At 39.7% G+C, this 23,861-nt stretch overlaps 1 protein-coding gene across 8 annotated transcripts in view; it reads right to left on the bottom strand.

The window, feature by feature from the left end:
• MYRIP (myosin VIIA and Rab interacting protein) overlaps positions 1 to 23,861 on the bottom strand; it is a 205,549-nt gene that overhangs the window by 33,399 nt on the left and 148,289 nt on the right. For 4 of the 8 annotated variants that reach the window (XM_064704820.1, XM_064704827.1, XM_064704822.1 and 1 more), the window contains 7 exons: positions 20,740 to 20,876; positions 18,999 to 19,082; positions 18,297 to 18,394; positions 17,898 to 17,978; positions 16,223 to 16,372; positions 3,785 to 3,962; positions 2,791 to 2,886 (listed from right to left, as the gene is read on the bottom strand). In XM_064704820.1, coding sequence (XP_064560890.1) covers positions 2,791 to 2,886; positions 3,785 to 3,962; positions 16,223 to 16,372; positions 17,898 to 17,978; positions 18,297 to 18,394; positions 18,999 to 19,082; positions 20,740 to 20,876 — 824 coding nt within the window. The remainder of the gene's footprint in view (positions 1 to 2,790; positions 2,887 to 3,784; positions 3,963 to 16,222; positions 16,373 to 17,897; positions 17,979 to 18,296; positions 18,395 to 18,998; positions 19,083 to 20,739; positions 20,877 to 23,861) is intronic. The other 4 variants (XM_064704826.1, XM_064704828.1, XM_064704821.1 and 1 more) reach the window with 3 other exon arrangements.

Below are 23,861 nucleotides of genomic sequence, written 5' to 3'. Positions count from 1 at the left end.
GAGAGGGCTATGAACATGGAGGAGAAATCCACTAAAATTTACTGAATACAGAAAAGCACTTCTAGCTGAGATAGTAATTAAATTGACAGTTCTAGAGGTTCAGAGCCTACTCAGAGGCAGTATGAAAAATACTTACTTTGTCCTAATCTCTCCTAGACTCTTGCTTATGGCTGCTATTGTTGTACCCCAGACTAAATACCAAATGTGCTGATTCTGACACAAGCACTACTGCTCTTGTATCCTTCCACACTTTCAGAATATGTTTTACAACTCCAACATAAAAACCAAAAGAAGTCACAAATATGGCCAGAAAGTGCTCTTTAACTCTCTTAACTCTGAGAATTGTATTTCTTCTAAATTTAGATTTAATTTCCAATCAAAATTGAAAATCCCCCTCCTGGGAAGTATGGATGTGCGATGACTCTGCCTTCTGCAGCACTTGAAAAATATATAATGCCATGGATTTACACAGTAATCCAGCCTACTTAATGAACTTTTCAGACTTAAGGATTCCTCCCATGGGTTCAAATTTGTTATTTTTAGAAACCTACAAAAAATACTTCATATAAACCATTAGTTTTCTCATAATGTAAGCAGAACATCACTATTTTCAAATGGACACAATATCTGGGTCTGTTGTAGAATATAATTAGGCATTTTGCATTAGATGGTTACAAATACTAGGATGAAATGAAGATTACTTTTTCCCTGAAGCTGTTCATAAAGAACATTAGTATGCAGTAAGCTGTGTGTAGTTTAAAAAAAAAACAGTCAGAGGTACACTACCATCACCAAAACACTCCCACAAAAACACAAACCAAAAATTAAATTGTAATTAAACTTAGGAGCTATGAGAGTTTTATGACAACTTTTGCAGTTCTTACTCATTTGAATCCTTTTGGCTTGTTTTCACTTCCTAAGTTTTAAGTCAATTTAGAGAACTTGAGAAAATATAATTCTTAGTCCTGCTTAAAAGGAAATCAAAATAATACTAGTTCTCTTGTAGCACTGATCAAGCAAGGATATAACTGAAGTCAGGTGTGTAAGGAGAATTAATAATTTTTTATATTAACCCCTGATTTTGGAGAAAAAAAAATCCAAACAAGCTATCAAGCACAAGAAACTCCTGCTTGTTTACTTTTCTTAACTATACTAACTAATCTAAGTATAGGGTTCTCCTGAGAGAAAGAACTTCCTCTGAGAGAAAGAATTTTCCTTAAAACATTGTTCCTTTAAACAAAGCCAACAGCTCTGCAGGATATAAATCTCCAACAGGAATTGAAATCAGCTGCACCATATTGCACAAAGGTAATGGAGAGCCACAAACTTTTTTTCTCCCCCAAACCATATTCCCTTATTCTATTTAACAACACCACATGAGAATCAGTCTACCAACCTCAATTAACTGAAGAAAGGACAGGATACTAGTTGATTACATCTTAGAGGACAAACAGGGTAGAAAGCAACTGAGACCTCTATGTTCAGAAATCTGACTCAGTTTTATCCCACTTTTATTCTACAATGTCAAGTGCTCCCTTCCTGATTTTCCAAAATGAAATCACTTGAAAGAATGTTTTTTTTTTTTTCCCACACAATTCTTTGGGCATAAGGTATAATTCATTCATGTGAAAAGGAAAAAAAGATTGAAGAAGTTTCATTGTAAGACTATTGATAAAGGCTCTTGAGTCACCATTTAAACCAATATGAACTGTAACCAAAATTAATTGTGAACTACTTTTTGGCTACATGGCTAAAAGGCCCATTGATGTTACCACACCAAACTCTGTTGAGATTTCTCTTGTTTTCTGTATCATAATACAGAGCTGCTTAATACTGCATAGGTGAGACCATTTTTTACAGATATTAGCAGTGTCAGCTATTTACTATTAGCTCAATAGGCACCACACTTTCATCACAAATGTGTTTTTAGATGAAACAAGCAGAACAAATCCTCTGCGTAGAGTGCCCAAAAAAACCTGGGTCAATTTGTGATTCTGCTGTGGTTAAGCAATTGCTAAATACTAAATTGCTCAACAGTTGAATGCAATGGGATTCAAGTGGGTGATTAAACTTTAGGAGCAAATTAACTGCTTTACTGAAAATAGGCCTTCCACTAAAATGCCCAGGAGAAAAACACTTCTGACAGTGGGCTGGGTAAGAAATTCACAGAGTAATGCATACTTGGTTAAGTTAGATTCTAGTGCTACTTTAATATTATTCTTACATGGGGGAGGAGAAGTACTGAAATTGTCTAAATTTCAGTCTCCCCAGTTACCAAGTGGCATTACAGATAAACAAATTGAACACATGGCAGCCCCAGTCCCTGGTCGCCACCAAACCCAAACACACACTGTAACTGTTTGTGCTTGCCAGTGCCTAGTGGGGCAGCTGTGGCAGCTACAGCACCAGTGAACTCACCCCACAAAGGAAGTTTTCTGCTTGTGCAGCTTCATGAACCAGTGTGCTACAGGGGTCAGATGGCTCTACAGCTGCTACAAGAGAAGAAGCAAGAACGGGCAGATTCTGCCATGGGATGACAACACTTGGAACCAGGGAATGCTGCTGCAATGAGTTCAGCTCTTCCGCTTGTGCAACTGTAGGGGTAAAAACTAGCCAATATTAGGGTGAGGGAGTTGCCTGGTGCTACACTCTTGAGGCCTTGCAAATGCTTCAGCCAGAACAAGAGAGGCAATGGAAATGGGAGCACCCCAAGAGCAGGAGCCACAACTGCAGAAGCACAGAGAGGGTTAGGTTGGAAGGGACCACGGTGGGTCAGCTGGTCCAACCAACCTGCACATGGCACAGGATTGCATCCAGGTTCTTGAATATCTTCAGTGAAGGGGACTCCACAGCATCTCTGGGCAACCTGTTCCAGGGCTTGGTCACCTGCATAGTGAAGAAGTTCTTTCTCATATCCAGGTGGAACTTTCTGTGCATCAGTTTCTGCCTGTTGTTTCTTATCCTATAGTTTGGCACCACTGAGCAGAGCCTGGATCTATCCTCTGACACCCTCCCTTCAGATACTCATACAGATTGATATCTTCTACAGTTACAACCTGTCTTTATGTCATCTAGAAGTAAGCAGGGAATTGCATTCTATCCCAGGGTGCTGATTCAGGCAGGAATGGAGCTGACTTGGAAAGCTGCTCACTATCCATCATCCATATTACATCCATACCTAATGCATGATAACAGCGGTCAGATCCAGGGGAGCTGCTGGTCTGTGGAGTTCCTACACATACAGCTTCCTGAGACAAGTTTGGAAGCACAAGTGAGTAGGGCTGCACAGAACACTGCATTTGTGAATTCATCAGAGTTGAAAATAAAGTTGTAAGGAGGAATTCTAAATGTGAATTATTTTAATGACTGGCTCACCACAAAAGCTCATGAACAGTAACTCTGTGTCATGGAAGAGATACAATGGGCTGCAAACTCCTTCAACTGGAGGACAGGTTACCAATGACAAAGAAAGGCCCTTGAGCTCTTGTGTCTTAGAAGCCCTGAAATATATCCAAACCAGTTGTCTAAACTTTGTAGCAGTCTAAAATCAACTTCACAAAGACCCAAATTTTGAATACATTTTTTAAAAGAAAGTTAACATAAGCAATGACATAACCCAATGAAATTGTGACACGGCAACATCAAATAGACATTTTACATGTGACCTCTGAAAGCACAAAGGTCAGCAGAAATGCCCTAGAGAAGGTCCTTGCTTTAAGTTGTATTTATTCCACACATGAGTGAGAACCAAAAAAAGAATCTTATTCGTACTAGAAATATTTACTTGTTTCATTTAGCCTGTCTACACTCTTCCAGCTGGGCAAAGCAGAGTGCTTGTGTTCCTTCTGCTTCCTGGACTGTCCCTTTTGCTGCCTCCCAAGGGCCTCGGCCACAGACGATGCAGGGTCTTGTCCTTTACTGGCCATATCTTCACTAGCCAGGGAGAATGCAGACTGAGACCTCTGTGGGATTAAAAATCAGAGAGTAAAATTTAAAAACAGAGGATGTTAATTGTTCAACTCTTTACCATAATTAGTATTCAGTTACCCATGGAAGTGTGGGATCTGCTAACATCACAAATGGGATTTAATGTATTCAAAAGAATTCAGCATTAAATTGCTTATTTATGTGCATTTCTGATGCTATGCAAAGAGGCAGGAAATCATTTATATTACCATGGACCAGATGGAGAGAAATAATTAAGGTGAAGTTGTTGGGAATGTGCTTGGTGAGGACTGATATCGAACTGCTTTGACTCAAGTTAGCCAGAAAGGGATCCCATTGTGGTGAGACATGATGATCTATTGTTGGCTCAACAGGCCATCTGGTGTAACAATTTGCAGAAGTTAAAAATTGAAAAAAAAGCAAACAAACAGCCTGTTCCCCAGAAAGAGATATGTAACTCAACTGATTTTAATGCAGAATTCTGTTTGCTAGGACATACATACATAACACCCAATATGCTGAGCAGTTTTATTCTGTTTTACTAATGAAGTCAACTTAGCCTACAATTACACATCTGTTTAGTTCTAGGAGGGTCACATTTTGAGGCATAACAAGATAAAATACTTTTGTAATTGTTAATCATCCTGCCTGCTACTGAGGGGGAAGGGACCTGCCTTTGGTTCCACATAAACAGATCAGACATTTTAGTTTTGACCTAGATACAGAGAAGTCAGACAGTTACAGAAGACACACTTAGATTTGTCCCGTTTTGAAAAGCTTTTACTCCTGTCAGTGTCCTGCTGATTTCAGCAGAACTCACACTTGCATATCAAATCACAGATGTAGCTGGAGAAACAAGGCTCTCAGAGCTTGAGTCAAGTTGCCTTCCCAGCAGAGTCAGTAGAAAACCATATATGCCAGGTCTTCAAGCGGCTCAGCTGCTTTGCACAGGCCAAGTTGGCACTCTCAAATCCTTGTACATTTTTAGTGATGTTCAAATTACAAATAATTAACTTAATCTGTTACTCTCAAAAGGGCAAGTCTTTACCTGTATCAGAGGTCTGCTTTGCACTGGTGCAGGTGAGGTAAAGGAGAACTTGCCTTTCAGCTATTTTCAAGTCCCTTAAATTCCCAGAACAGCATAAGCATTGCTGGGAGTCCTGCTGGCTCGAAAGCCACACTTATACCACTTTCTGGCTGCACCTCCTCTCATCTGAAATGCTCCTCTGTGGGACCCATGTACCATGCCAGACGATTTAATTAACTGCAAATCTTCCTGTATCCTTGGCTCAGCAGTAAAAGGAAACTCCATTAAGCACAGGGGTTCAGTTTGGCTTCTGAATTAATGACAAAAAGCCAAAATTATTGCACTAGATATTTTTTATATTTTCTATAGCTACCACTTTGGTAATCTTGTCCATACAAAGACGTAAGTCCTAATATGAAGTATTAGACAAATTTAGTGATATAAACTATTCACAACAAGTTTCAGTAATTTCACTATAGGGAATCTTTCAGGTGCATCACTTTTCCAAGTCAGTCATATTCAAGTGTGTATTTAGTCTGTTCCAAACCTTGAACTAGATCTTTCACTGATCAAGATCATCTGAATCCTTCTCAACCATGAAAAAGTAATAAAATAAAATACAATAATTCAATGCAATGAATTGAATTATTGTATAACAGGTACATAAATTGTTTCACTATAGGGAATTTGCTCATGAACTTTGATTTCATCCTGGCAGTATATGTGGACAATATAAACAATTCTGCCACAAATTTGCCACCTGAACTCTGCTGAGTGTTAACTGTGCTGTTGTTCACTTCATTCATTGTAAAGCTAGAACTACCAAACTTGCCATGCTTTCAATAAATTAGTTCTGGTGTCTGCTGCATCTTTTGAAATCTTTGTGTTAAAGTTGTTATATACTGGAAGCAACAAGTTGTGGTGGCTGTCCATGAATATTCTCTCAGGGCACATTCTTCTTCCATGTGCATATTGCAAACAAGAGCGATAAGAGATGCTGAAGACCCAGAAGAAGAAATAGCCTACAGTTCAATCAGTAGTATCTTTTTTCCCTTATTACTCAAAGAACTGGATCTTTAAGAAGAATAATACCAGGAAGAACTTTAGTCTGTAAAACGATAACTGAGACACCAATAATGAGAGCTATCTTTATGTTTGACAGCTTTCCTGTTTTGTTTAAATGGCAGCTTCTTGTGTGCCTTCTCACCGTTCCATAAACATCGCAGCAAAGTGATGCCATCACATTGATGGCAGCATCTGCTCTCTGCTCTCAACTCACCTAAGACCTGCCAGCAGCTTAACCCTGACAAGGCAGAACTTGGCAGAGGCTGCAAAACCTCCTGAAGTAGCTGGGCACTCCTGCTTCCAGGCTGATGCTTTGGCAGCAAAGCTGTGGCCAGCAGTGCCTGAGCAATTTAAAGCCAGCTCAGGTGCATCCACACTATAGGGCAGATAAGCCCTCAGAGGGACAAGGAGAGACACAACAGCTTGAAGGATTTAAAAAGGAGAAGATGAACAGCCTGAAGGATGAAAGGAACTGAAAAACAAGGAAGCAGAGAAAAGAAAGTGGACACAGTCCCATGTGGTGTAGTAGCCTAGGATCTGAAATAAACTCAATCAAACAAGCTTATCTAGCGAAAGCTGATTTTTTAAAGTTGTGTGCTAAAACTTTTGGGTCGATCAGAGGAAGGTTGCTCTCCACAGTTTGCAAGGTCTCTGTGGAGCAGGAAATTGGTATTAGGCAGGAACTACTGCTAAGAAATTTTCCCAGGAAATCCAGTTGAAATACAGCTAGGAGTAAGGCTTGTGGTGCCTCCAAAGCTGAGCTTGAGGCCATCCTCATTATTTTTCTACACTTTGTGTGAATTTTTGACAAAATCTGTCTTGGACTGCTCTGCAAGATGTACTACCTCTTCTCATTGAGGATGGTTCAATGTCACAGAAGGTTCAAGGAGAGAAAAGTAATGGCAAGATAAAATAGCTTGGCTGCAGCCCTACATTTAGACCCTGAAAAAGGGAGACGTTGTTGAACTTGCACTCTTCACTACTACATTTGCAAGTCTCTGTAGTTCTTGTATCTGGCAAGACTGAAATGATTGAGGAGTACCAATGTTCTGATAAGCTCCAATTCCAAAGAAGAATACATAAAAGTGGAGGATTAGGTTATTTCTTGTTCTGAAATTTAGTTTCAGGTAGGGCTGGAGTGAGATAATAAAATTGTTTTACTCAGACAAGCAGGGATGGAAAGAAAGCATAAACATTAATCTCTGAGCAGTGCAAATCACTGGTAGCACTGATAATGACACAAAAAAGGCATGTCAATAGCCAAGCTTGGTGTAGGAACAGGACAGAAGCACATCCTGGCATGAGAACAATCCAGTCTAAATTGACTGTATTTTTCAGAGCACAAAAGCAAATGTTTGTGTACAAGTTAATCTCCAATCAATTAGCAGCCCAAGTCATGACTCTGTCTGAAATGCAAACGACCTCAAGACCTCTTTTTGTTGTTTTTGCAAATCAAGAGCAAACTAGAAAGATAGTTATTTGGTGAGAGGCAACACAGCAAAAGCTGTCCTCCTGGCTGGCACACTTGCATCAACCTAAACTCAGCCAGCACCACTAACTTCCCAGCCCGGCAGCTGCAGCATGGGCTACATCCTCCTTCCCTGTGGGTGACTTCACTGCTGCACTGACCTGTGCAGACAGCAGAAGCACACATTACTGTGCTGCATCACTGCCTCTTCACAGAGGAAACAGGTCATCTGTAGAGACACAGGAGATGTCTTTCCCTTGGGGACATTTGTAGAGGAAGCAAAACACTGAAAATAAGGGAACAGGCTTGAGAAGCCTGCCTGGGGGCTGATGGTCCATGTGGTTTCCCTGTGAATGGATGCACAGAGGTACTGGAGGTAAGGCTGGCTACCCTGATAGGCTCTTAGATCAGTTTGGTTTGGAACAAGGGATTTTTACTGACCAAATGAAGGAATCATGTCCCTCAAGCTTTATCAACTGCCTACATGCTTGGATTGCATCAAGATCTCAGGGCAGAAGAACTGAAAGTGTCCAAAAGAAATACAGGAGTCTAGATACAATTTTCAAATTAAGGCAGGAATGTAGAAACTTTGATTTTGATTTATAAAGACGTGAGATGTCAAGAAAGGAGCTAAAGATACTTGGTGTATTTCCTAGCCAGAAGTTCTGCTTCCTCAGCAAACAAAAACCCCAAGCCATCCACCACGTGCTATTTTAGGTGTGTTTATGTGTTATAAATGACAAGGCTGCCCCGTACGTTTGCAGTTGGACGCCGCTGGTTTCTGCAGCAAACTGATGCATCAGCAGATGGCACTGCAGCCCCGCAGATCATTTGCTGTGCTCTGCACACACCCCCCAGAGGCAGGTGCTGCACGCTGGAGTGCTGGGCAGCGCAGCATAGCTCACAAAATACAGCTGGGGTATTGACACGCACTTCTAGACACTTGAGTTAGATGAGTTCCCCGCCAAATCCTGCCTAGCGGCACCTCCTGTGATATGTTTGTTTCAATTACAGACACATTATCATCCTTTATTTTTTTTTTTTAATTCCTCTTCATGGATTTCTGTTGCATAGTTTCTAATGTTTGGATGGAGAGAACTCTCATTTTTCACTGAACTAGAACTAAAAGGAATCATCTTATTCATTGATGGTATTCAATAAAAAAAATTAAAAAGACAAAGTAGTTTGTGAAGATTAAAGAAGGAAGGAGTGAATAAAAATAATCCCATCTTCCATTACTTAATAAATACAAATATTCCATTTTCTATCAGTAACAATTTATGAGCTCACTCTTCTGAACACAGAATAAATAAAAGCAAAACAAGTAACCAAAACCAAGAACAACTTTATAAACCATTATAAAGAATATTGAGTCTAATGTTGATAATCTATAGATTCTTCACCTTGAAAAACTGCCTTATATGTATGCATATTGTTTAGAGAGACAACATGAAGATTTTGCAATAAAAGATGAAGAAGTTTGGGTTTTCACCAAAAGATGAAAAAGAATTCCTCTTTCTCCTACAGAAAAGCCAAAATGGTAATTCAAAATAGGTCACAAAAGCATCTGATGGGACTTTAGAACTGGCTCATGCATGTTTTTCCCCCACTTCCCTCTTATTTCACCTTGTTTCCACTCTTACATTCCATTCTTCATTCTGATAGAACTAGTGAAACAGTAATTTATTCTGCAATTATTTGGAATAGGTCAAGGACTCTCCCAAGTTCAGCAGGGACTGGGAACCCCGGGTGCCACAGGGCAGCTGCAGGGTCACCACAGTAGGAGCCCTTGCAAGCACAGGGACCTCAACACTCATGCTGAGGGCAGGTTCCTCTGGATTTGGGCAAAACTCTGAATCCTGTGCTGGGCAAGCTCTGACCTGAGTGGCAGCTGCTAAGTTGGGCTTTGACGACTACCTTGTTTATTCAGGGAATCAACCTAGAATTGATACATAAACTCAGATGACTTAAATGCAACCTTATTGATCCCCTCTGCTCCCTTGCAAATTCTGCAGCTATGCCTGCCAGGGGTGCAGCAAATCCCGTTTTCGGCTGTGCTCTGTGAATGCAATCAATGCACAGACAGAACCAGTAGGTCTGGTAGCAAGTACAGTAGCAATCCCTAAGCATTAACAGCTTATGCATCCTTTGGTAAGAAAACTCCCACACCAGGAAGGAGACAGTATGAGCTTGCAAATGATGCCACTCTGCCACAGCCTATTTATCCTGGAAGTGATTTTTGCTCTGCTCAAATGTATGCAGTCCAGACATCTAGCAGTGGGAGTGAAATACCAAGGGTTTTGAGCATCTGTTCCTTAGTTAATCTTGTATGTGGAAAAGGATCTGTTAACAACCTTCTAAAAAAGGGCAAGAACAGGCAGATTTTCACACTCAATTGAAAGAAAATTCCCTCCTAACCACCTCTTATGGATATCCCATCCGTGGGGCAAGCCCTTGAACAGCAGGTTGGGAGAAAACAAAGATCACAGGTCCCTCTCCTGCAAAAGGCTTAGAACATATGTCCTTCAAGGGTATGTCCAAGCTGGCTTTTTGTTCACTACTGACAGACATATTCTGGTTGCAAATGATTGTTTCCATTCTTCTACTGGGCTCTTAGACATCTGATTCCCTTAAAAGCATTGCTCCTTTAAAAATACTTCAAAAATAATGATTAGCTTATCAGGAATGGGTCTGTCAGATAAGCACAGCTGTGTGGTAATATGTAGAGCCACATTTGCATGCACATTTATTTTGGGTCAGTTCAGATTAGCTGACCTTGATTAACCAGATGGAGAGGAGGGTTGTAAGGGAGAGAGACAAGAGGTTATTCCTCAACAAATGCTGGTAGGCATGCCAGTAGCTCTACACCATCACCTATAGCATAAAAAAAAAAAAAAAGGAAAAAAAAGCTTGCCCACATGTGAAAGTGCTACTGCTTTGTTTGTAAGAAATTTGTAAGCTAGTAATAATGGATATTTCATATTGATCTCAGAATATGAGTATAAACATCCCTTTATTGTACTTCTGAGGTTAACAATTTCGGGAAGTGCTAGGAGCATAAAATACCATCGTTTGATCGATGTAATGAATTTATGTGAGCAAGTCTATAGAAGTTTGTGGAACAGAGGTTACATATACCAATGCAACTGTAATCCATGCAATGCCTTTACAAGGTACTCTTATTCATTTAGCCATTACTGCTCCTCACATGTTCCCCCAGAGCCCATTCTTTTTCCCTTCTCCCACACTTTGAATGTTGCATGACATGTCCTGAAAAAACCTAAACAAATGAAACTAAGAACAAACAGGGAAAAGACTTCCCAGTTTGAAGACACTGAGAGCTCAGTTAGGATCCAGTGGTGACAGTATTGCCATTTTACTTGCGGAAGAGAAACAGGAACAGCAAAAGCCAGATCCCTGCTTCTGGTGCAGGACAGGAGGATTTTGCTTTGCTACTAGCACATCTCTCTGGAAGAGTGCTTGTATATAAGAGGGTAGAGGGAGGAGGTGAGTTAGCACCCATGTTTCAGGTCTAACTGCAGCCTTACACATAAACACACCTCTTTTTCAAGTGAATACTCTTCACTAAACACATTTTTCTTTTTTTATCCATCTCTAGGTGTCTCAGTTCCCTGCACAGCCTTTCATGTCCTGTTCTGACCCTCATCTACAAAGCTGTGCTCAGCACAGAACTCGCCCATCAGAGAGAATCACTGTATGCCCTACTCAACACCAGAGGAAGCCTGAAGTGTTCTGTGTTTATTTACTTCTTCCTCTGGCAATATACACCTTGATTTAATCTAAAAACAAAGTAAGGTTTGTCAGGCTGCCCAGCTCTGAGCATCACAGGTTTTAAGTTAGACCTGAAAATTCTGCGAAACCCAGGAATGTATTATGATAGCATCTTTAAAACAAAATGAAGCTGAAGGAACAACATATGAGCTTAATTATTTGGAAAATTACATTATACAATTACCACCCTTCTCTGTCCTTCCTCCTATTTCCTTGCATGCCTTAAAACCTATCTTGGTTGGCTGACAGTAAGTGCAATGCAGCTGAATGTAGGCCTGCATGGGATCGATCATGTAGCTAGCGTCCAAAACTGTCTTGGAAGTTTGTCATTGGATGGATAGTACTGTGAAACCAAAAATCAGTAATGTTATGCTAGAGACACATCTCAAGAAGGATTATAAACTCAAACTACACAGACAACTTTAAAAGACAACAATGCTGTAGTGTTTAGCCTTGCACTGATTATTTAGCCACCTGAGCCTTGAAATCTGGCACTAGTTGCTGAGTCAGAATCAGAGACTAGTTGCATCCTATCCTTCTGCAGCATTGGAAGGAGGGAAATCAACCAGATTTGGACAGAGCCTTCTTAGTCTGAAATCCAGATTGTTTTTCCACTGAGATAACAATGTCACAGTGTCACCTGTGGAGTCAGCAGATGCCAGTATTATCTGTAACCTAGAAAGTATTTAGAGAAAGATGGATCTTCAAATAATAAATATTAATGAAAACGATACATTATTCTTAGAACACCAAATGCTTTTCCATTTCAAAATGCGCTATTCTTTCCCATTCTGTGCAAAGATGGCGCTGCATTTGGCTTCTTTCAAAGGAAACAATACAGCAAATAACCCACTGGGATCCAGCTGATGAACTTCTGGATAAATGCACACCTGCCTCACTGGAAGTAGGTCCCAGGAATACATGCCATGCAACCTTCTGATGCCAGCTCCTGTATAAAAGTTAAAAGCTCCATCTTCCCTCTGACATGACACATTTATTTATTAGACATAAATATGATGTTTCTGATGCAGTCATTGACAGGTAGGAACTGATGCCAGCTGGTATCTACAGTGCTATGCCTCACACATCTGAAATCCCTCTCCCACTATGCTGCATGACTGCTAAACAGAATTCCTCCACAAAAAGGTTTCCTTCAAGCACTTTTGTTTGTGAGAAACCTTAAAAGGTACAGAGCACCTGCAAAACCTCTAGAGATTTCCAAAGCAGTGCTAAACCACAAGTTTGTGGAAACTTCCTTTTCTTTAAAACAAATCAAACGGAGGGAAAAAAAAAGGAAGAAAAAATAAACAACTTGCAATACACTGTGGACCTTAAAATTAGCTTAACCAGTATACTTCTGCTTCCCCTGAGATGCATCATAATGTGTATTTAATGAAATCCTCCTTTTCCCTATATCCCTAGCTGTTTTATATACTATAAATTATGGATGAGCTTCTGTTTATATATGCAATCTTTATGCTGTAAAATAAAGACCACTAATACAGCACTTAAAACACACCAGGGTGCCTTCACTCCATCAATGTTTAAATGGGATACAATTTGCTAACTGGTCGTTTGCTCTCTGGCTGGCAGTGATGTATGGCAGGCGAACTGGACTGAGAGAACAGAGAAGCATCCACCCATTGCTCTGCACTCCTCCTATCCCAACACTGCACAGCCTTTGCTTATTGGTAATGAGAAACAGATGGTGCCATCCATCTCTTTTTATGAGATGAGGAAATAAAATATTCAGCCTTGTTTCACTATTTTTAGCCTGGGTGAAGTTTCTCAAAGAAATCTAAGGTGGAAAAAAAAGGAGAAGAGAATGTCTATAGCTACTAGCACACCACAGTACTGCAGTTAAACAATCAATACTATAGTTTGGAAGGGGAAAGTGAAGAATTTTTACTTATTTAATCACTTTTCCAAAGCAAGTGGTTTTGGATGAGCAGGGAGATAATGCAGGGCTTCCTGAGACCACTGGAAGTTTCTGGCTGATATGGATGAGCTGTACACAAATAGTTGTGATAAAAAGAAAAATTTCCTGGCAGGTGAAACCACAAAGTGATATCTGTGATTATTAGAGCACCCCCTGACTCTGTAAGAAGTGACTTTGGTAATAAAAAGCAATGCAACAATAAACATGGTTTTCTAAAGGCCAGTGTTACAGCATACAATTGTCATGTATTTTATCGTATTATTTTCATTGCACTAGCAAAACCACATATATTATCTTCTGCACAGAAGACAAAAAAAATTCCTCTAAGATAAATTTTCAGTATTAAATTATGAAATTCTGACTGCCTTAAGATTTGCTATCCTTACCTCCCTTTCCCCGGCATGTCTTTCTGTTAATCATGTTTCTTCTTTCCTTTGATTTAATCTATCCTGCCTTTGCTAATTTGTTAGCCTGTATACCAAAGAAATACTCAAACAGGGGAAGTTCTAGTTAAATAACCTTTACTGGGAAACACGTTCATGTACCTAACTGTCACAGTAATAGTCTCCTTGGATAGCTTTGATAGAAAAAAATGAAAACTTGTTTTTCTTTTTCCTTCTCTTTGGATTGTTGTGGCTACTGTGTCTGTCCACAAAAACCTTGGTTACACTAGGAACACCTGTGCTAATTAATCTGTTGCAGGAGACCCCTTGTTAGCTGTGGTGTGTACTAATATTAAAAAGTTTTTTACAGGCAGATCTCTGCCTAATCTAAGTCATCACATACAGATCAATATTAGGATGTATATAAGAAATAAAGAGTTTGGGGTTTTTTGTCACTTAATGTCATCAGTTAGGAACTAAGAAAACTTCACTTATTGTAGTGGAATCCAAGACTTGCTGTTACAGACTTGGACTCAAGAGTTCCTGGGAGGCAGTAAGAAGCTTTGCCTAGAATGGGCATAGGGCCTCTCTGCCAGCTTCTGTAGAAGCTAGGTTTTGTTATGGAAAAAAAAAATTGCAATTCTTTTGGCAGAAAAGATAACTTTGTCACACAATATACAGAAGAGAAAGTGGTGTGGTTTAGTCTTGCAAATCTACTGACAGAGGCATGCTTCCCATTTGTCGCTGAATGAAAACAAAGTGGAATGGAAAGCAAGCTCAGAAAAGGAATCTGAGTTGTTTCAGCACTGTTGGTGAGAATCGAGCAGGCTCTAAGTGCTCTACATTCACTCTGCACAAATTGCCTTTGAGTACATTTTCCAGTGACTTTAATTGTGCTACCTAACAGCCTAACACAAGTGCAACTATCTTAGCTATAGGAATGACAGGATGATACCTCCTTTATAAGGGTGTCTGGTCATACTAATAAAAATCTCCTCTATTCAGAGCAAAGCAAAAATAAACATATACACACTTCAAAGGAGAAAAGAAGAAGATAACACAACCCTTGCAAAGCAAAAGCAGAAACTAAATTTATGGGAGAGATGAAAAAAGTTACAGCAGATGGCCAAATTCATTCGTGTTCCTTAAAACACTCTGGGAAGACAGTTGGAACAAATGGTGAATAATGTGGCAAAAGACCCTGTACAAAGAGGTGGAGTGTCCTTATAAAATACTATACATGTCTGGATCTCTAGTACTGACTAATGGCTAGAGAGGTTTTGAAGTTGTTTGCACCTTAGCGTGACATTTCTGCTTTTCTAGTATTTTTCACAAAGTCTACTATTACTCAAAGTAATGAGCCTCCCTCTGGCAAAAAAATCAGGAATAAATTGTTACTTCAGAAGGGAATTTCAAAATGTGTTGAGTTCAAAGTTAACTTTCCAAATGCAGAACAGCTTCTGTTATAATGACTGAGGGTTTGAACAGCATATTTCTGAGTCTTGTCCTTAAGAAAGAAAACTCATTTGAGTCAGACACAAAATTAACTTTCTCTCTCCTGGCCTTTATATTCCACAAACACCTTGTCTAGGAGGGACAGAGCAAAACCTTTGAATCGTGCTCACCCTAACTTATGATCACTTATTAACAGTGGGACATTACAGGCAGTATCCCTTCATTTTGCAAACAGTTAGAAGACTAGGATGCAAGTCTGTATCTCAGCAACTCTGGCCCAGAGTCAATATTCTGGCATAGATCTGTTCTCACTGGGAGTGTAAGTGAGCAAACTTAGCTGGGAACTAGGACATAGCCCACATTGAGTTCTGGTGGTTCTGCTTAGCGGGGGAGAGGTGGTTACTGCAACAGCAGCAGGACACTTGGGAGCAGCAGCTTAAACCACAGTGTCAAAACGCACTGGAACTAACTCATCTGTCACTGTCTTCCCTCTCTGATTGTCAAAGTGCTTGTCCAAGCCTACAGCTTATTTTCACTGCTTTTTACTTGCTGCTCCTTTAAAACTGTTACCAATGCAGCTTGTCAAATCTTCTTCAGCTTTATAGCAGGAAATAAAGACATTGTGCTGAGAAATAAGTGGAAAGAGGGAACACTCTTTAGTGTAAGACATAAATGGCGTTCTGCAGCTGAGTGTTCTTTTTTGTTGCTGGTGGTGGCTGTTTTCTGTAAGATGGATAAGGAGAAAAAGAAATGTTACAGAAACCTAACTTTATACAAAAGAAAACAAAACAGTCAGCAAAGACTTACATAAAAGTTAAGTGAGCAGAAAAACTGTTTTGTGGAATAAACACTGAAGCATTGAGTCCTGTTAGCATTCAAATCAAGCAGTGAGACTGCTCATATCACAAACTTAGTCCTCCCCAGCACAGTCACCAAAACAACACAATGTCTGTCATGTACCTCCATGGCCCATGGGGTGTCAGGAGAGCATGCAACTGAGTGACAGCTTGTCCAGACACAGAATTTATGCTTGTTCTCTGCAAGTCTCTACGTACCATTCCAGGCAGCAAGTATACTTATCCATGACTGCAATCTTCTGGCTTGCTTTGTGCCCCAGAAGGCAGGGATAGCTGTGCAGTGGCACTCACCCACAAGGTGTAGGAGCCCCTGCGGCTCCCTGGGAACGTCAGCATGCTCTGGTCCGAGACGGCGCCGGACGCCAGGCCGCTGCTCCGCGACGGCGGCCATTCCAAGTCGGCCTCGGCCTGCTCGGGTTTGCTCTTCTGCTTCTTTATAATCTGCAGGGTAGGGGAGAAACGGGGTGGGAGGGGACAGAAAAATGCTGCTGGGGAAATACTGTCTGAGCCGTAAAGGGAAGATCTAAGTGAACCCCGTCTTAAGGAAAGGTCCCCAGGAAAAGCATTTGACTTTTTCTCTGCTCTAGCTCCAGCTCATGCAATTACTTCTCATCTGAAGTCCTACCGCTTGCAAGCACATAAGCAGAGATGCAATATATAACAGTGCCTGTAGGAATACCAGAGGTGAATTACATAAACATAGAAACCTGTTGCTACAGTAACACTTTAGCAGCATCTAAGTGTCAAGTATTTTCTCAGACAAGACTTTTTGCCAAGAAACATAAAATACTAGATATGAGGGGAATTTCAAAGGCTCCCATGACACGCAGACACATTCTAGTGAGAACAAAGAGGTCTAAGGTCTCTAGACACTATTTTTATTTTTGAAAATCTACACCATCTTAAGACAGAGAGAACTCATGTCTCCCTACGCTGACAGATTATATCCTGCTACACTTCGTTTCCACAACTGAAATACATCTACAGAACATTATTCTATGGCATAAAAGATCTTGTTAGGCAGCCCTTGACAAAAACTAGCAATTCAAGCTTGGCTGAGAGAGGCTCTGGACTATGAAACACTCGATAAACAGACTTACTTGATAGTCTAACATCACCCTTAAAAAGAAGACAGATTATTTTCCAGCGAGCTGCTGCTCTTCTGGCTTTTCTTGACAGCATTATAAACAACATGTTCCTCTTCTGGTGTGTGATCCATACTCTGTTAAATGCCACAGTCTATACAGAGATGTGTCACCTAGCTTACTTCACATGGAAGGAGACTAACTTAGCAGAGTGGTTACTTCCCTGATCAGAGGACCTTAACGCTCATCTTGCCTTACTCCGAACTGTCCAGACAAACTCAAGGGGTATTTTTTTCCCACTAGCCCTCCACTTTCATTCTGCCAACCATGAGCTTTGCAGGGAGAAGAATGAGCTTTACTTTAAAAGCCACAAAATTCAGACATGCCAAGGTTTATGTGACTTTTGAGCTTCTCTCGCACAGCATCATTAAGAGAATTCTGTGTTAATGATTAATGCTGTTTTCTTTGAACATGTTGCAAGGTTCAGTAGACGGTATGGTCAGGTCACTGGCAAACTATATCTTTTAGGAAGTGATGTATATGGTCAAGAGCCGTACCTCTTGACATTAGAAAACTTTGTGCCTGCGGGGAAGTGAAATACAGATGTAAAATTCCATCAAGCAAGGAACTTTTCTGCAAGGAAGGGCATCACTCAGGGAGTGGTACCTCTCAGCTTTGAATATGTAGGACATCAGGTTAGGTACTGGATTGATCTTACTTATAAACTGATGTCTGTCAGACATAGCTGATGAAGTCGACACTGTCATAGTTCATTTACTTTACTTTCTACTTTGGTGTCATTCTTTTTGTTGTTAGCAGTGTTTTGGGTCTAAAACATTGTGTTTTGGCCATTAAACATAAGGGGAAAAAGCATGCCATACCTTCTGCACAATGGTTGTGGCCAGCTCTTCTATGAGGTCCTCCTTGTGCTCCTGCAAGTAACAAGCTTCATTCTGCTTGTCCTGCATGAAAATGGATATCTGTATTTACTAAAATCCCATAAAAACAGCCTTCCCACAGAAAATGTATAGACTGGGAAATGGGTAATATGCCCTATTGGCACTGTGGGAAGAAATGACAGGCACGTCAAAAAGTGCATGTCACCTTCTGGAATGCAATGTGCGTCTTGGATACCAGTTCATAAAATCCATGCCCAGCTCCTTAGGTGTATCATGAGACAGGCACTACTTCAAAAGTGGTTTTCCTTTATACCACTACCCAAATTAAAAGAAACATGATTGTCCTATTTAAATTAATACTTTTTTTTTTTAAAGTGTTACCAGGCTGTCACTGTAGGTCTCTGCCTTAGAAATAGCTTCTTCCACTGCTTCCTCTGCAACACGTAAGGCCACAGCAAGGGTATCCATCATGCTGTGTCCTAGATGAAGAATAAGATAAAATACCATGTTCTTTATATACGTACATTTTGCATAATGAGCTCCAAAATTCAGACTAATATTCTGGACACATATTCAAATCTTAAATTGTTCATGAAAAAGTTATTTCTTCAATCCATAAATATGCACAGTGAAATAAAAAAGACAGAGAAATTTGTTGCAATCTCTAAGTTTCTGTCTAAATGTAAATCTTAGATACAATAAAACATGATATATTTTATGTTGCTTATTTTAGACTGCAGCAAAATAGTTTGGAGGAAATAACTGAAAGAAAATTTGTGAAGTTCCTTTAAGTAGGAACAACAAAATTTAGGAAAGAGAATGAAAAAAATATATGAGCACAGGAAAGGAAATGGGAGGGAAGTAACAAAACCTGATCATTAAGAAAATCACACTAGAATAGGCATGTAGTAAGTGTAATGCTGAAGCAAGATGTCCCAGCATGGTACACAAGAGTCTTGCTCAATGATTCTGACAAAACATTGTTGGACCTGTGGGAAAGACTTCCCAGCACTCTAAGCTACTTGCCCAGTAATTCAAAGTGTAAGGACTACTTTTCAATCAAATGAGATTTTAGCAGCATACCTTCTGTCTGTTGGTAGAAGGTAGAGTCACTGCCACAAATGCTTCCTTCATTCTCAAGGCTGCCTTCATACAGACTTCCTTCTGCTAAAGAGGACAGAATCATGTGTTACTATAAGAAGCACCCATTAGCAATCAAGGCATTATTAAATTAGAATATTCACTCAAGATATGGTGGCACTGCACACAATGGGGGATAACTGGAAAATTCCTCCTAGCTGTTGGATAAATCATGACTGCAGCAGTTTTTGTACAAAACATGACTGCTTTCATCTCAAAGACTTCTCATTCATTTTGAATAGAAAAAACTATTACTACAGTAAAAAAGAAAAAAAGAAGCTACCAGGCATAAAACTGACATGGCAGAAGTTAAGTACAGAGAATTTGACTTCACTATGACATTTGGTGTAGAAATAGATTCTACATTTTAAAGGGCAATGCTGTATAAATAAAGCAAAACCCAGACACCTATACTAGTATTTATCTTCAAAGGGAACAAAAGGTTTACCTAACAGTCACAGGGATAGCAGAAGAAAGTTAGCAATGACATTTAGACTCAAAGGCCTTCCTTAGAAAGGTCTCACCGAGAGTGCACATGCCACTGCAACTCATCACTGCATCATTCACACTTCCATTCAAGCACCCATTCACTGAGACTATGGCTAAAAAAAGGCAATACATCTTATAAAAGTTGGGGAGCATCCCTGGCCACAGTTTTTACTTTCATTGTCCCACTTGTCCCCTAACTGAAACAAGATTTGCTTGTCTTCACACAAATTTGTTCTCAGTTGTTAAGGAATCTTCTCAAGAAAGGCAAATTTTTTACCCAAAAAGGAAAAACATTATTTAATCACAATTTAATAACTAGGTTGCTTGTTCCTAGAAGCTTTTATGTCAATTTTCATAATAAACACCTAAAATTTCCACTCAGGACTAGAGAGTCTACTTACCATCCTATACTTACCATAAAAAGACAAAGGAAGGACTACGGAAAAGTAACAGTCTCTTTACAAATTTTTGAAAGAATTACAAGAATAAATTATCTGGTTCAATAAATCCAGTGAAATGCCAAATAATCAGCTAGTTGTGTTCTAAGTAACTTGCTGAATTTACCAGTATGACACCAAGCTTCACTTCTTCAAACCCGTTTTCTGATTCCAATCACTCTTCTTATGGGGTGGGGCATTAGAAGAGCATAGTTAGGAGTGAATCGTGTCATCACTTAAAATATACTTTATCAGTATATTTTACCTATTTACAAACATCAATACAAAAATAAAACGTGGCCAGTTTCAGATCCTTAACCATGCAAAACTCTAAGTAAGGAAATGTCAGTTTTGGTCAACTTGGATACTGAATGTATCTCATGTTAATCAAATTTTGCTTCAAACACTGCAGGAATATGCCTATGGTCAAATGTTGAAAGCAAAATTATTTTATCATTCTTTGACTACTCAGAACTGTGAAAAATGTGGGGATACAAGCTAGAATATAAACTGCAATTTACTTTGTAGACAGTTCTTCTGTATCAGTGACATAATTAAGATTAAACATTGTTTGAATTCTTAAACAGCTCTCTAGACACTTCATCCTTTTCTCTCTCCATTGAGGTATTTCGTTCACAAACAAGAAAACTGTGTTTAAAAAACTCTCTTGAAATAATCTCAGAATTTCCATTGTCTCAGCTTTTGTGTTAGAGCAGATAAGAATAAATCTTATAAGAAAACAACAAAGCTGTTCTTACCTATTGTATCAGGACAAAGTCCACTCTCCAGTCTATGCTTCTTGTACAAGTTCTTCAGGACCTTGGCACTTCCAAAACACTTAAAGCGGCTTTTAACATTATTATAATACCAATCCAGAGACTGGGTCCTTAAGAGCCTAAAACAGAAAAATAAACTATGTATTTGGAAGGATTCTACAACAAATAAATGTGGGAAAAAATATTTTAGGCCTCAGATCACAAACCTATTAATTTCTGGATACTTTCTTTATTGTTTGTACTTTGCAAGTGTCTGGTATACTACAGCAAGGAAAAAACCCATTTACTTTTGGTTACGCTATAAGTAAATATCTTTTTCACATTACTCAAGGGTTTATTTGGTTTTGGTACTATCAGAGAAGGTTGTCTCCCCTACTACATTATAATGCTCACACTACAGCCTCTTCTAAAATACAAACAGGCCTTGAAACAGCACAGGGCTTAAAAACAGCCTTCATTTACAGAGATTTATAGATAACATAAGAACACAAGCCCATCAATGTGCCACAAAACCCCTCCATTTACATAAAAATACATCACTGCTTTTATCTGGGGAAAACAATAGAGCAGACAAAGCCTAATAGAGGACCTCAGAGCAGAATGAGCCGAAGTTTGCTTTCTCACTTTCCACAGGAAGCATCACTGACAAAAGTAATTCATCTTAACAGACTTGTCCCCAAAGCTCAGACTCTTTATAAAGCCAGGAGATACTGGCAAGCCCTGTATTGTTTCCAGTGTGGCATGTGGCAACTTGCTCCACCTGTACCTTCAGCAGTGCATGGAGAGAACCTGTGCCACATTCCCAGGCAAAAACAGCTTCAGGGTGACTGCAGGGAAATCCACTGCAGACCTGTACATTTCCTGCTGAGGATGTCACTGGGGGGAATCCTAGGGTTCCACCTATAAATTAAAGCTGATTTATTCTTAACAGCAGATTTAGGAGAACAAAAGTCTAAAGTCAGTGCCCAGTGTCAATATATGAACCCCTAAAGAAATTGTGTCACCACCAGGAGGGCCAGACTCTCAGCATTTGCAGACTTCAACATAAATAGATGATTTAACCTCATTTTTTAAACCCAGGGCTATGTTGAAAAACAAAATAAAATTACAGTCTCACTGTCACCTTTACATTTTCCTTCAGGGATTCAGAACTTTTCTTTGTAAAGTGCAAGGCAAGAGACAATGAACAATTTTTGTTTTGTCACCTACTAAGAGACTAGAAATGTAGTTCTTAATCAGCACCACCAAACCTCAGGAGATTCTCGGTAACCAACAAACAAACATGATGAGCCTGGGGGTTCAACTACACGTTTCCAGTCTGAATTCAGACTTTTCAGATAAAAATGAACATCCACTTCATGAAAAGCAGAACATCATGATATAGTCCACTTGTCTGTCATCATCAGAAAGTGTGTAGTAGCAAACACCAGCAGTGGGAAATTAAAAATAAAAATCACTGAAGCCTATCGTATTCAAACTGTGAACCCTTAAAGTTTCATTAGCTGCTCTACAGAAGACAACTGAAGAAAAAGCTCATAATGGAACAGAAGCCTATTTTTTCTGCATTCTGTCTCAGCAATTAGATGCAGGAGAGATGTTTACAGATAATATAAGAATATCAGCCCTTTAATATCTATTTGCACAGTAATATCCCAAGCCTAACTATGGTTCCCAGGAGGTTGATTAGTTCCAATATTCACCACTGTACAAATATTACTAACATGTAACATGGGAAAAAATCCTTTGTTGGTGTTTTTTTTTTTGGAAAACATCCTTACACGTGGTGCAGAAACTACTCTGATGAAACAAAGTATCCAGAGCACAAACAATGGGAAGGATGCCTTGGTCTGTCTGTGAGGCACAGGGTTTCTGAATCCCCATAATGTTGCCACTAAGAGATCTGCTATGATGCCTGTCCAAGACCTGACCCACTGACCAAAGCTTCACTGTGGTGCAGTGATGAACCTGAATGGAGGAAAATTTCTCTCCCAAACCTGCAATTCTTTGGCGTTCTGAGAATCTGCCTCCTTTGTGGGTAGGAAACAATTGCTCTCATGTAAACTACATCAGGATACTGTCTTCTTCTTTCTGAATTTCTGTCACTTTTGTCCTCTGAGTTTCTACAGAACATGTCAGGGTAAGATTTCAGTCAATAGCACAGAGTCACAATCATTATGAAGGATAAAACAGCATGACTGGGTTGGAACTGGCTTAGCAGGAGCTACTGACCAGAAAGGATGCTCTTCTGCCCAGTAAATGCAGTGTTCTCCATGCTGTCCACAAAAAAGTACTGCAGCACCATCACCACAAGGGGACTCACAGCACTGGGAGTCCTCAAATGCATTGTTTTAGGGCTTTGAAGATCCTCACTAACTCCCTCAGCATGTTTATCAAGTAACCTCAGCTGTACCAGCTCAAAATGCTAAACTTGTCATCTTGGAAGCCAAGTAGACCCAGTTCTTAATATTCAGACAGAGTGACAAGATTTAAAAAAAAAAAGAGAGAGTCACCTATCTTTGAATACTCTGTGAGTTAGGATAGCCAGTTATGAATGCTGACCTGGCAGCTTGGGAAAACAAAAGATGTGATTCATTGCAAGCTTGCTTCCTCATCTTTTTCCCTGTGTCACCATGTTTTTCTGGGTTTGATCAATACTTCTTGTATAAAAGCAGAAAGCTAATAGCACTGGTTTCTTGATGAGGTGAGAATGCTTTGCAACTAAAAGAGGTTTTTTATTTCTAATGATAACATTTTCTGTATGCGAACTTTGGAAGAGTCAAAAGGATAGAGATTATATATCTCAAAGCAACCATGAAAGGAGATGCTTGCCTCTTTGTACTAGTTAATCTGGTGTAAACACAAGGATTTTTTTTTTTTTTTTTTTAGGTTTCCTCATTGCTGCAGGATTAATACTTTGTGAGTAATCTAATCATTTCATGCTTCTCTCCTATGAGCTGGAGAGCTACCAACACTCCAAATCTATGCCTAGGTCCTGAACATGTTTTATAACAGATTACAATGCCTCCTGTAAAGCTTTTCAGCCTCTTAACTTTCACATAAGTCACAATGTCCCTACTGATTCCTCCTACGGAGAAAGGATTTGG

The sequence above is a fragment of the Zonotrichia leucophrys genome, chromosome 2 (assembly GCF_028769735.1).
Source record: "Zonotrichia leucophrys gambelii isolate GWCS_2022_RI chromosome 2, RI_Zleu_2.0, whole genome shotgun sequence".
In the NCBI taxonomy this organism is placed as follows: Eukaryota; Metazoa; Chordata; class Aves; order Passeriformes; family Passerellidae; genus Zonotrichia; species Zonotrichia leucophrys.
Note: the sequence above shows the minus strand (reverse complement) of the source record. Positions and strands in the feature narration are given on the sequence as shown.